Source organism: Sus scrofa, chromosome 12 (genome assembly GCF_054392235.1).
Source record: "Sus scrofa isolate SSC_HxYL_T2T_F1_AM1 chromosome 12, Sscrofa_HxYL_maternal_Yorkshire_Landrace_v2.0, whole genome shotgun sequence".
In the NCBI taxonomy this organism is placed as follows: domain Eukaryota; kingdom Metazoa; phylum Chordata; class Mammalia; order Artiodactyla; family Suidae; genus Sus; species Sus scrofa.
This window is the reverse complement of record NC_139394.1, coordinates 21,767,762-21,780,177: the sequence shown is the minus strand read 5'-3', so window position 1 is coordinate 21,780,177 and position 12,416 is coordinate 21,767,762. Positions and strand designations below refer to the sequence as shown.

Below are 12,416 nucleotides of genomic sequence, written 5' to 3'. Positions count from 1 at the left end.
AAGCAAGCTGGAGAAAGGTGCTTGGAGTGATTGAGAATAATCTGTTGCTACTGTGAATTGTTTCTACTCTTGGGGACTGATTGTACAATGTGTCAATACAATGCTGTATTGACTTTCCTAGGGAAATCAGAGAACTTAAAATTCAGCCTTATTACTGTGTGGCAAATATAACTCCTCAAGGGAATCACCTAACTTCTCTATCTGTTGGTTTTTTTATCCTTTTTTCTTGTTTTTAAAAAAATTTTAAGTATAATTTTTGTACAGTTTTAAATGTTTACTTTCCATTTATAGTTATTACAAAATACTGGTTTCTTTTATCTTTTTTTGGGGGGGGGGCTTTTTAGGACTTGCACCCATGGCATGTGGAAGTTCCCAGGGTAGGGGTCTAATCAGAGCTACAGATGCCAGCCTACACCACAGCCATAGCAACTCGGGATCCGAGCCGAGTCTGTGAGCTACACCACAGCTCAAGGCAATGCTGGATCCCCAACTCACTGAATGAGGCCAGGGATCAAACCCAAATCCTGGTGGATACTAGTCAGGTTCATTTTAGCTGCACTGCAGTGGGAACTCCTCTTCATCTTTTAAATAGGAATATTATTAGTAGCTCCTTCAGGGTAGTATTGTTAGGATAAAGTGAGTTAGTAACATTTGTTTTTTAATTTTAAAAATTATTTTATTTTATTTTACTATTTTATTTTTGCTTTTTTAAGGCCACACCTGCAGCATATGGAAGTTCCCAGGCTAGGGGTCAAATTGGTGCTTCGGCTGCCAGCCTACACCACAGCCACAGCAATGCTGGATCCTTAGCCCACTGATCAAGGCCAGGGATTGAATTTCATGGATACCAGTTGGGTTTGTAACCCACGGAGCCACAACAGGGACTCCCTAGTAACACTTCCTAATGTCTTTATTATTGACTAACTCCACTTACAATCAAGTAGGTAGGTATGTGGAGGAGGAACTGTCTGCAAGTGAGGTCATCTGTCAAGCTAGTGTCAGAACCTAAAAGAAAGCCTCAGAGAGGCATCAAGTCACCTAGATTCTTAAACCAAAAGACACCTGTCAATTAGAAAGCAGGGAATTCCCTTTGTGGCTCTGTGGAAATGAATCCAACTAATATCCCGGAGGATGCGGGTTCAATCCCTGGCCCCAACTCAGTGGGTTAAAGGTCCAGCATTGCTGTGAGCTGTGGTGTAGGTCACAGACTTGGCTTAGATCCTGTGTTGCTGTGGCTGTGGTGTAGGCCAGCAGCTGCAGCTCTGATTTGACCCCTAGCCTAGGAACCTCCATATGCTTCACCTATGGCCCTAAAAAGGAAAAAAAAAAAAAAAAAAAAAGTAGGCAATTAATCTCTATCTCAAAAGCCTATTTGTTTCTTTCTGGGCTTTCTATGTATATATTTCCTTTATTATTGCTCTCTGTTTCACCCCATCAAATGTCAACTCCCCTAGGAAGGCACTTTGTCTTCCTTGTTTAATGCCGCATCTCTAACCATAGTCAGACACCTGGCACTTACTCCTCCAAGTACTTTAATCCTCAGAATGAGCTGGTGGTCATTAGCACTCATGCCCCCATTTCACAGATGGGAAAAGCAAGTCCCAGGAAGGTTCAACAAACAGCTTGAGGTCTCAGGGTGAAGAAGCAGAGATGGGACTTGAACCCAGACTCTAGAGTACCTGCTATTTCCTGACTCACGGTTGTCTTTTGATTTGGGCTACAATTCTACTTATATTGAATCCCCCCATCTCCCTCTCCATCAGCCCCCTTTCTACTAGAACTGCTAGCCTGTGCTAAACTGGGTAAAAACCCTTTACCTCCCTCCTGTGGCTGTAGAGGATTCTGATGTACCTTCCTGGCAAAAATCCATTACCTTTAAAAGTTTGATGACTCATAGGCAAGGTCTAGTAGATGACTCTACCTTCCCTTCTGTAGAGAAAATACTTGAAACATCCATCCGCCTTTCAGTAGTCCGGCTCCCTCTTCCCCACGCAGTTTGTAATAAGTAATTCTGATCATGGAAGGCATGTGGGATACTTTGCTCTGAGCGGGAGGAAGGTGTTCCTATCCTGAGCTCAACTGACAATGGCAGTTACCTGCGTTAGCTCAAGGTTTGCCTGAGTCCAGCGAGGTTCTTAAACCCTCAGTCATGTTGGAATTAAACCTCAGAGCACACCGACTGGTTTCCCATTGAGTGCAGATGGTATGGGGTCCACTAGGGACCATCTCTGAACCAGACACAAAGGAAGAAGGCGTGGAAGGAAATGACCTGGACTTCGTTTTCAGTGTAGGAAACTCCCTTCTGCACAGTGTTTTACAGCTGACCAGACCCTTCACATCCTAATTCCATTTCATCCTTCCAGCCATGCAGCAGGCAGAACCCAAATTGTTAGGTCCCTTTTAGGCAGAGACACATACGCCCACACTGGGTTGAGACTCTGTCTTAGTCCAAGCCCCATGCTCTTTGCACATTTCCGTCCTTCATTCTGAGACAGCATGCAAGATAAGTGCTGGCTGGCCAGGGGTAATGTGAGCATTCAAGAGGAACAAGAGATTATTGATAGAAAAAGAGATCCCTCTGGGAGTTGTACATTCCATTTGCTTAGTGTAAGTTGCTACTTGTCTGGAGGAAGTGGATGGCTAAGCCATGAGCTAAGTAATGCTTTGGTCTTTGATGTGGGTTTCTGCCATCAACTGATACCTGATACACACGCTAAGACTTCAAAAACACTTTATTGAGTGGAGCTTGGGGGTTTGATCACGGGAGATCTTGTTCTGTTCTTTTTCTCCCCCAAAGCCAAACACTTTTATTAAAACTCCCAAACATGACTGGAGAACTAAATTCATGGAGAAAGAATTTTAACCTGTGATAATCATGACATCATTAGGTCTAGGGGCTCATATAAAAATAACACAATGGAAGTCGGTATGAGAAAAAGATTGTATGTATAGGTATGACTGAGTCACTATGCTGTACAGCAGAAATGGACAGAGCACTGCAAATCAGCTATACTCTCATAAAAGGAAAAAATAATTTGTGGTGTACTTTTCAGCATACGAAGCAGCCTTCCATAGCCAATTTCATTTGATCTTCACAATAAAATAGGTATGATCCTCATTTAACAAACAAACAAAAAAATTAAATGTGATGAAGCCTAAATGTTTTACCCAGGGTGGTGGTTAGGAGGTGGCAAGCATAGGGCTTCGAGACTTTTTGACTTCACGTTCTGTGTTTGACTTGGAACGATTTACTAAAATCTCTGTAAATGTCAAATAGTTTTTGGAGGGATTGACTTAAATACTCTGCCACCCCACTAGTATGAGAAAAAGAAGGTATGTATTTGTATGACTGGGTCACTATGCTATACAGCAGAAATTGACTCCAACACTGGAAATCGACTATACTCTAATAAAAAAATAATTTTTTTTGAAAAGAAGATGCTTTGATAGTGGCTGTACCTAAATGGTGCTTTCTCACACTGGGATTGCCTTGTGCTTGTGAGCAGCAATTCTTCATGACAACTTTTCTGCAAGGTGTATATCTCTATTAAGTCCGTTTGTCTCTGATGGATAGACGGAAGCAGGCCTCTAGAGTATATTTTCATGGGCACCTGTCACAGGGAGAGAGAGAGTCAGGGTTGTCTTGAGAGTGCCAGCTACATGTCCCTGGTCAAATAATCAGAACCAAATATGATGCCCTAAAGACTAGAAAGAGACATAGCCAAAATTTCATGAAAGGGTTCGTGCTGTTTCTTCCAGACGCCAGAGTTTCACTCCCCCCAATGATTCCTGAAGCTTGATGGAAATATTTGGAGCATCTCATGGTCCACAAAGTTTTGAAGGTCATGGACATCTTTCAAAATATCTCGGGGGAAGGTGATGTGTGTGCGTGGGGATGAAAGTAATGGAGGCGCCAGGGTTCAGCAAGATTCGGACTCGGGATGATCCAAGGAAGCAAAGTCTTCAGGGTCTCTTGCTCTGTTCATGTGGATCCCACGTAGGCTTCTTTCTACATCCAAAGAAGGTGTTTAGAAGGGAAGGTTGCAGCTTTTCAAAGCCTTCCTGTGCCATGGCCAAGAACAATCCACAAACTTGTCGGACTGGCTCGGATGTGGAACGTAAGTAAACAGGGCTGAATAAACAGACCAGAAACCTGCCCATCACCTGTGGAGGATGTAGGTCACCTTCCCGGGCACCTAGACTTCAGCGCCTGAACCTCGGATAAACGGGAAATGGGCTCCCAGAGAAATGTCACTGATTACCGTGTTGGCGGCAGCGACTTAGGGAAAGACAGAATAAAAGATTTTTCTCTCTAGCGATGGGCCCCTGATGAGTAGCAGGAAACTAACTACTTTAAGGGATTGGGGGGGGGGTTCTTAAGCCTTTCTGGCAGGAGCAAGTATTGGCCTCTCTGTCATGAATGAGGGTCATTTTTATCACCTTTCGAGGTTAGGCTTTGGCAGTCCGGGTGATGAAGCAAGGCTGCACGTGCTCGTGAGAAGAAATGACTTTCCCATCCTTAATCTCCTTGGTGGTGGTGCAGATTTTGATGAGAATTCGGGACAGGTCTCTGCAGGCAGCTCGGGCCTCGGGTATCCCACAGGGGTCTGAGGGAGGTGTGTGAGGCCGGGCTGTGTGTTCCACGGCTCTGGTCTTACTGGATGTGCAAGTGGAAGGTTGATATTTGGTGGCACATGGATGACAGGGGAGCCTAGGGGGAGAAAAACAAAAAAAACAACAAAAAAGGAATTTTACCTGTAATCGAGGGAAGGCAGCGATGGTACAGAGAAACATGGCAGTGGTTAATTTTTCAATACCTGTCACTCAAAACAAGTATTTCCTACAGCTTGTTTATTCGTGGATATGGCTGTCATTAGTGGAAGAAAAAGGATCAGACCAGATCTATGGGAAAGCAACACCCTAGGTTTAGAAGTACTGGGATTGGAGTTCCCATCATGGCTCAGGGGTAATGAACCTGATGAGTATCCATGAGGATGCGGGTCCCATCCCTGGCCTTATTCAGTGGGTTAAAGATCCAGTGTTGCCACAGATGAGGCTCTGATCTCGTGTGGCTGGCTGTGGTATAGGCTGGCAGCTGCAGCTCCAATTCGACCCCTAGCCTGGGAACCTCCATGTGCCGAAGATGTGGCCCTAAAAAAAAAAAAAAAAAGTGCTAGAATTATATAAGCTGCCATTACAGCCAATGCCACAGCATTGCATGAACGTTCCCAGGAATCAAAGACTGGGGTGGAGCCCAGCTCTGTCACTTGCCAGCTGGTGACCTCAGATGTCAGTTCACCCTCCCCAGCTTTAGTTTTTCATCTGCAGAATGGATATAATGGAAGCTCAACAGTGACAAGGAACAAGTCAAAGGGCATCCTATCTGAGGAAAGGAAGTTAATCTGGTATTTTTCATAATCAGAGGATGAGTCGTGATGCTTCTGGTAGCCTGATCCCCATCTCTGGAAGAGTCCTCAACGGCTTCATCCTGAAGCTCTAAAGTGCTTCCGGGTGTCTATAAATGAATCATCTTTAGAGAATCGGAGCCACAAGGAGTTAAAAGTAAGAACTCTTTGGAGTTCCTGCTGTGGCACAGTGGGTCAGGAATCTGACAGCAGCAGCTCAGATCCCTGCAGAGCCGGTTTGATCCCTGGCCTGGTGCAGGGGGTTAAAGGTTCTGCAGCTGCAGCGTAGGTAGCAGCTGGGGCTCCACAGGCCGTGAGTGTGGCACAGCGTCATGCTTCTTTGATGATTCAAGGCACTTTGATATATTGCAGCTCCTCAGCGTGATGATGTAGGACAGCTCTGTGCTAGTACAATGCGCACCTGCCAGTTCAAAGATAGATGGCTGTGGACCCGAGTTCACTTGTTTCGGGGAGGGAAGTCTCCTTAGCATTTGTAACTAAGTCTGCATCTGCAGTGTTAGTCTGGACCGAGTTGCATCCAAGAGCTCGTGTTCCATGTCAGTTCCTTGTGAATTGGTTAGATTCTTATCATTTTTTTTAAAAAAATGACAACTTCTCTAAAAAAGTGCTGAGAGGGAGTTCCCATCATGGCTCAGCAGTAACGAATCTGACTGGTATCCATGAGGAGGCAGGTTCAATCCCTGGCTTCGATCAGTGGGTTAAGGGTCTGGCGTTGTCATGAGCTGTGGTGTAGGTCGAAGATGAGGCTTAGACCTGGTGTTGCTGTGGTGTAGGCCAGCAGCTGTAGCTCCAATTCGACCCCTGGCCTAGGAACTTCCATATGCTGCATGTTCGGCCCTAAAAGAACCCCCCCCACCCCCAAAAAAAGTGCAGTGCTGCTGTCGGCCATCAAGGACAAGTGGCTGGACAGAGCTAGGGTTTCAGCCATGGTGGAATGTTTCTCCAAAGGGGCAGGATTGTCCTGTTTGATCTTGTGAAAGTCAGGCATTCATCTCGGGAGAAATCTGTCAATCACCAGGAATATTTATCTCTGGGGAAACTTTTTTTCACTGGTAATTTTTTTTTCCTTTTTGTGGCTGCACTTGCAGCATATGGAGGTTCCTGGGTCAGGAGTCAAATCAGCTGCAGCTGTGGCCTGTGCCACAGCCATGGCAACACTGGATCCAAGCCACATCTGCAACCTATGCCACAGCTTGCAGCAGCACCAGATCCTTAACCCACTGAGAAAGGCCAGGGATCGAACCTACGTCCTCATGGATGCTAGTCAGATTCGTTTCCACTGAGCCGTGATGGGAACTCCTCTCTCATAATTTTTAAAACTCTTAAGAAGCTAGTCAACCTGTAAGGACTTGAACTGGACCGCTGTCTCTTCAAGAAGATGCAGCTCAGCTAACCCTTCACTAGGTGACAGTGGTGGTGTCCAAACGGCTCAGCTGGAGGGAATGGACGGACTCTCCCAACCAAGGCTCCCCATCACTAGCAGGAAGACCTAAGCACCTGTCCCCTGCTGCCCTCGGCAGTACACACATGTGTGTGTTTGAGCCTCTTTCTCGTGGAAGCTGCTTTTATTTACGTACTTGCCATCTGAGCGCTCCAGAAGGCTGCGGTACGTGGTAATCTCACACTCCAGCCGGGACCGGATGTCCAGCAGAATCTCGTATTCTTGGTTCTGTCTTTCCAGGGCCCCCCGGATCTCTGCCAGCTGAGCCTCTAGGTTATCGATCAAACGCTGGATCTGGGCCAGCAAGGCTGCGTAGCGGGCCTCCGTCTCCGCCAGGGCCCATTCCTGGGAATCCCTCTGCCGTGGAAGAGGACAGGAGGATTTACAGTGGGGACAACTCTTCTAAACCCAGGTCACTTGTGATCAGTATCATTTCATTTCTTTCCTTCTTTATTAGGGCCTCACATTTGGCACATGTGCCACCACGGGAGCTCCTAATTTTTATAGATGTGAAAACTGAGGTTCAAGAGGTGAGAGTTGCCCCAGGTCACTTGACTAGCTGGTGCCAAAACCTGCTTTGGGTCAGGGTCTTTCTAATACCCTTTGTATCAGAGCATTTATTGCTTTAGAGAGGCTGTAGAATGAGGCAGAAGTGGTCCCACCTTTGGAACCAGCATTCTGGCTCAGACTCTTATTTCTTTTGGGACTTTTGACAAGTTACTTAATGCTTCAGGACCTCATGCCTCCATTTACAAAATAGGGGAGATGAAACATCTTGGCTTTGACTTGGGAAAAAACACCTTAGCTCTCTGAGCCTCATCTGAAAAATTGGCTTCGTAATGATGCTGCTTCCTACATAAGATTATTTCATAAATTTGATAGTTTGTAAAAATGTTTTGCATATAGTAAAATGCTCTCTTGCTGTTTCCCAGAATGTACTCTGTGGATTATCATTGCCATGAGGTGCTCTGAAAAAAGAGTCTATAGTCAAATACAAAATACTATATATCCCTTTCCTACAATTTTGTTTAAAGAACGTGCCCATGGCATATGGAAGTTCTGGGGCCAGTGGGTGAATCTGAGCCATAGCTGTGATCCGTGCCATAGCTGTGGCAATGCCAGAGCCTTTAGCCCACTGTGCCGGGCCGGGAATCGAATCCCTTCCTCTGCAGTCACCGGAGCTGCTACAGTCGGATCCTTAACTCACTGAGCCACAGCGGGAACTTCAGGAAGGTACTCTGTTTAATCTTTGTTTAAAACACCATTTCCCAGACTTTCTTGGCCAGAAAGTCCTTTTTTATCACCAGACCCATTAACCAAGAAAGGAACTGTTGGAGTTCCCGTGGTGGCGCAGTGGTTAACGAATCTGACTAGGAACCATGAGGTTGCGGGTTCGATCCCTGCCCTTGCTCAGTGGGTTAACGATCTGGCGTTGCCGTGAGCTGTGGTGTAGGTTGCAGACGAGGCTCGGATCCCGCGTTGCTGTGGCTCTGGCGTAGGCCAGTGGCTACAGCTCTGATTCGACCCCTAGCCGGGGAACCTCCATATGCCGCGGGAGCGGCCCAAAGAAATAGCAAAAAGACAAAAAAAGAAAGGAACTGTTGTCCTGAGGACAGGCTTTGGGAAACATTGCAGCGGACAGGGGTCAGGGGCCACTGCCAACCCTGCTGTGCTAAGTTCGGTCAGTGTCTCAGGTACCATTCGGTGCAGGGCCTGCAGTTCATTCTCTAGAGCGTTCACGGTGCTTCTCAGTTCAATGATCTCCCTCTGGCAGCACTGCTGCTGCTGAGTGCTGGTCGCCACCTGCTGGTTCAGGTCCTCCATCTGAAACACAGTCAAAGCCCATGGGTGGCTCGAAGGACAACACGCCTGTAAGTCAAAGGCCCCTGGACATGCAAAGTCGACTTTTGGTTTTTGACCCGTCTCCCCTCCCTACCTGTGTGCAGAACCACTGTTCCACATCTCTGCGGTTTGTCTCCACGACGGACTCATACTGACATCTCATTTCTTGTAGAACCCGGTTTAGGTCAATAGAAGGGGCCGCAGTCACTTCAATGCTGAGTCTCTCCCCAAGCTGGCTCTGTAAGGCGCTGATTTCCTACGGACATAAGAGGATTGCAAAATCACTTGGTGTTCTTATTTCTCTCTAAGAGCAATAATGTAGCCTAATTGCGCCTGAAGGAGAGCCCACGATAAAGGAATATGTAATTTATAGGTGCTGTGAAGATGCTGTAAAATGACGTAAGGCTATTTCAGATATGACTGGTTGTTCAAATAGATGCAACATTAAAAGGAATTGACTAGCAAGATCGGGACTTTAAAGAATTTAGATCATTTCCAGGGGTAATGGTGAAGTGCCACAGAGATAGAATTCCTCATGAAACACCGTAGTCTCCATGATGCCAATACGCGCTTATGCCAATATTGACGTCTGCCAATGGTGGCAGAAGTCCGTGCAGAGATGCCTGCAAAAGAGATGGGAAACCTGTGAGGACAGGAAAGTTGGGTTGCTTCCTTCTCCTGGAAAAGCTAGAGAAGACAACAGAAGTTTCAGATATTGTGTTGTAGGCAGTGGATTTGAACCAATGGATGGAACCAATGATAGTAGCAGTGAGTCTATTCAGGGCTGAAAGACAGAGCAGTGGCCAGTGGGAGTACCTTTTGTCAAATTCAACTCAAAGAAATTGATGCCATTTTTAGAGGTTTAGTTTGTGATGCCTCCCTTGACCTTTCTCTAACCTCTTCATGGTTGTTTTTGAGGCAAAGGAGCTCCTCCTTCAGAGACTGGACTTGTGCTTCCAGGTCAGCCTCGCCCAGGGTCAGTGCGTTCAGAATCTGCCGGAGGCCATTGGCATCTGCCTCCACTAGCTGGCGTAGGGACACCTCAGCTTCGTACCTTGGAAAGTGAGACATGGCAAAGAAAACATTAACATGTAGGTGGTGTACCTCAAGCCACGCAGAACTTTCTTTTGCATGTTCCTCTGGGCTTCTCATTTCCTATATTACTAGCATAGGTTTTATTCTCTTTAGAGGTGTAACCACTTGAAAAACATCCCTACTTAGTTATGACTCCTAAATTAGTTTGCCAGAGTGATGCTACCTTGTTATTTGAGACGAGAGGGATTATCCTTTTTTTCCCTGCTCCTTGAGGTAGTGCAGGTAAGTGGAAAGAGCAAGGAATTATGGCTTAGCAAGCTTGGGTCCAAATTTTGGCTTTGTCTTGGATAAGTAGCTGAACCCTGTGAAACCTGTTTTCTCACCTTAAATGGGGTAGTAATATATTATTAGCTTTACCTATTTTACGGCTTATTGTGCTGGTAATCAGATGCGTTCATATGTTAGAAATTACAGGTACTGTATATATGTGAGTTGTTATGATTCAGTCATTTATATTGAATTTGCAGTCTTCTCTGGGCGAGTTCTGACATGGTATGGGCAGGAGGGCTAGCAGACTTGGAGATGACCTTTTTGGGCACGTGTAGCGTCAGGTGCAGGGTCATGAATGGCAGTGTTGGGTGGGCTTACTTGGCTCTCAAGTCATCAGCAGCCAGTTTGGTGTTGTCAATTTGTGAGACCAGTCTGGAATTCTCAGCCTTGGTACACAAGATCTAGAATTAAGAAGTTGGACACACAAATGAGACAAACACCAAGATCTCCTCTGTAAAAGCCTCTGAAGGGCTTATGAGTGTTTCAATTGACAGGGGCAGCCTAGTTAGGCTTCTTATAGCTTTAGGCTTCTCATAGCTATGCTTAGGATGCTTGGGAAACTTGGGAAAGTCATAGTTTTTGTTATTTTCCTAAAAGATCAGCAAAAATTACGTCAATAAATTTGAAAAGATACATGTACCCCAGCGTTCATTGTAGCACTATTTACAATAGCCAAGACATGGAAGCAACCTAAATGTCTATCAACAGAGGAAGGGATAAAGGAGATGTGGTACATATATACAATGGAATATTACTCAGCCGTAAAAAAGAATGCAATAGTGCCATTTGCAGCAACATGGATGGATCTAGAGATTATTATACTAAGTGAAGTAAGTCAGAAAAAGACAAATATCATATGATATCACTTATATGTGGAATCTAAAAAAAGGATACAAGTGAACTTATTTACAAAACAGAAACAGACTCACAGACATTGAAAATAAATTTATGGTTACCAAAGCTGCCCGGCCTACACCAGAGCCACAGCAGCACCAGATCCGAGCCACGTCTGTGACCTACACCACAGCTCATGGCAACGCCGGATCCTTAACCCACTGAGCAAGGGCAGGGATCGAACCCTCAACCTCATGATTCCTAGTCGGATTCACTAACCATTGATCCACGATGGGAACTCCACTTCAATAAAATTTTTAAAAATGAAAAAAACTTTTATAGATGTTTTACTGTTAAAATATACAATTAATCCTAAATTTGCATAACATGCCATGCCATGGTCCACTAGAATGTAAATGCTACAAGGGTGAGATTTTTTAATTTGATATGTCCCCAGAGCCTAGAATAATATCTGGTGCCTTGTTGTTGATGCTCAGTAAATATTTTTTGAAAAAATATAACAGAACAAATGCAGCATGTGTAGCAGCAGCATATCATTCTGAATAGGAAACTTAGGTTTAGTGTGGGGAGAAACTATTTAAACAATTTGGGGATGATGAAATGAGCATTAAAATGGAAAAGAGTGGTGATGGTCGAAAAAAATGGGACAAAAGTTAAAGTGTGTAACTTATTAAAACAACATTCACTTTCTCAGATCCCTGTTTTCTTATTCTTATTAAAGGACGGTTGTTAATACATATACGCTTTGGTCTCACATGCTCCAGTTTTAATGGCAGAGTCTATCTCTGGAAAATGAAAACCTGTAACACTCTAAATGTTGCCTCAAGTTGACAATTTCATTCAAGAGGTTTTCTTACTCTACGGAATGTTGTTCAGCATAAAGGGAACTAAAAATATGAAAGTTTAGTCAATGGCCACTGCCTGGGGAATGTCAGTTCACAAATTGATTATACAGGTTCTTGAGCATCTTACCTTCTGCTGGAGCTCCTCAATGATAGCGTAGCAGGACTGGTAGTCAGGACACATGACCGGGAGCTCTTTGTCACACTCTTCCTGGATTTTACACTCCAGGGCGGCGTTCTCTCGTTCCAGCATTCGTACCTTTTCCAGGTAGTTAGCAAGGCGGTCATTCAAGAACTTCATGGTCTCTTTCTCCTTACAGTGGATGCCTTCCTCACACCAGTGGCAATCATCCAGAGAGGGACAGGCACTGCAGTTGTTTATTAAGCAGAGGGGCGGGAGCCCAAAGCAAGGAGTGGGTTGGCAGCGCTGAGACAGGTGATTTCTCAGACCGTGACCCATTGGTTGACAGCTGTTGGCTTCCAGACCACCATGCCGGCAGCTGGTATGAGAAACAATGGTCCTTACGTCTGTGATCCTAGAACAGCTTCGACGTGGCGCTGAAGAAGACATAGTTGTTGTACAGCCTTTGGTATCCATAGTGTGTGTGCCCAGCCTCGGTTTAGGTCAACGTCTTGGTCTCCAGG

The 12,416-nt window shown here is 45.3% G+C and overlaps 2 protein-coding genes across 2 annotated transcripts in view; one reads left to right on the top strand and one right to left on the bottom strand.

Annotated features, from left to right (window-relative positions):
- The window catches only part of LOC146398133 (uncharacterized), a 153,327-nt gene that overhangs the window by 140,089 nt on the left and 822 nt on the right, over positions 1 to 12,416 (top strand). The window contains exon 3 of the transcript XR_014821167.1: positions 7,108 to 11,107. The gene's annotated coding sequence lies outside the window, so the exon portion shown is untranslated. The remainder of the gene's footprint in view (positions 1 to 7,107; positions 11,108 to 12,416) is intronic.
- KRT39 (keratin 39) lies at positions 2,843 to 12,377 on the bottom strand. Its single transcript, XM_003131481.5, has 7 exons — positions 11,902 to 12,377; positions 10,393 to 10,475; positions 9,607 to 9,763; positions 8,804 to 8,965; positions 8,566 to 8,691; positions 7,004 to 7,224; positions 2,843 to 4,711 (listed from the first exon to the last, which is right to left on the bottom strand). The coding sequence occupies exons 1-7, from the start codon at positions 12,367 to 12,369 to the stop codon at positions 4,450 to 4,452; spliced, it is 1,479 nt and encodes a 492-aa protein (XP_003131529.4). The 5' UTR covers positions 12,370 to 12,377; the 3' UTR covers positions 2,843 to 4,449.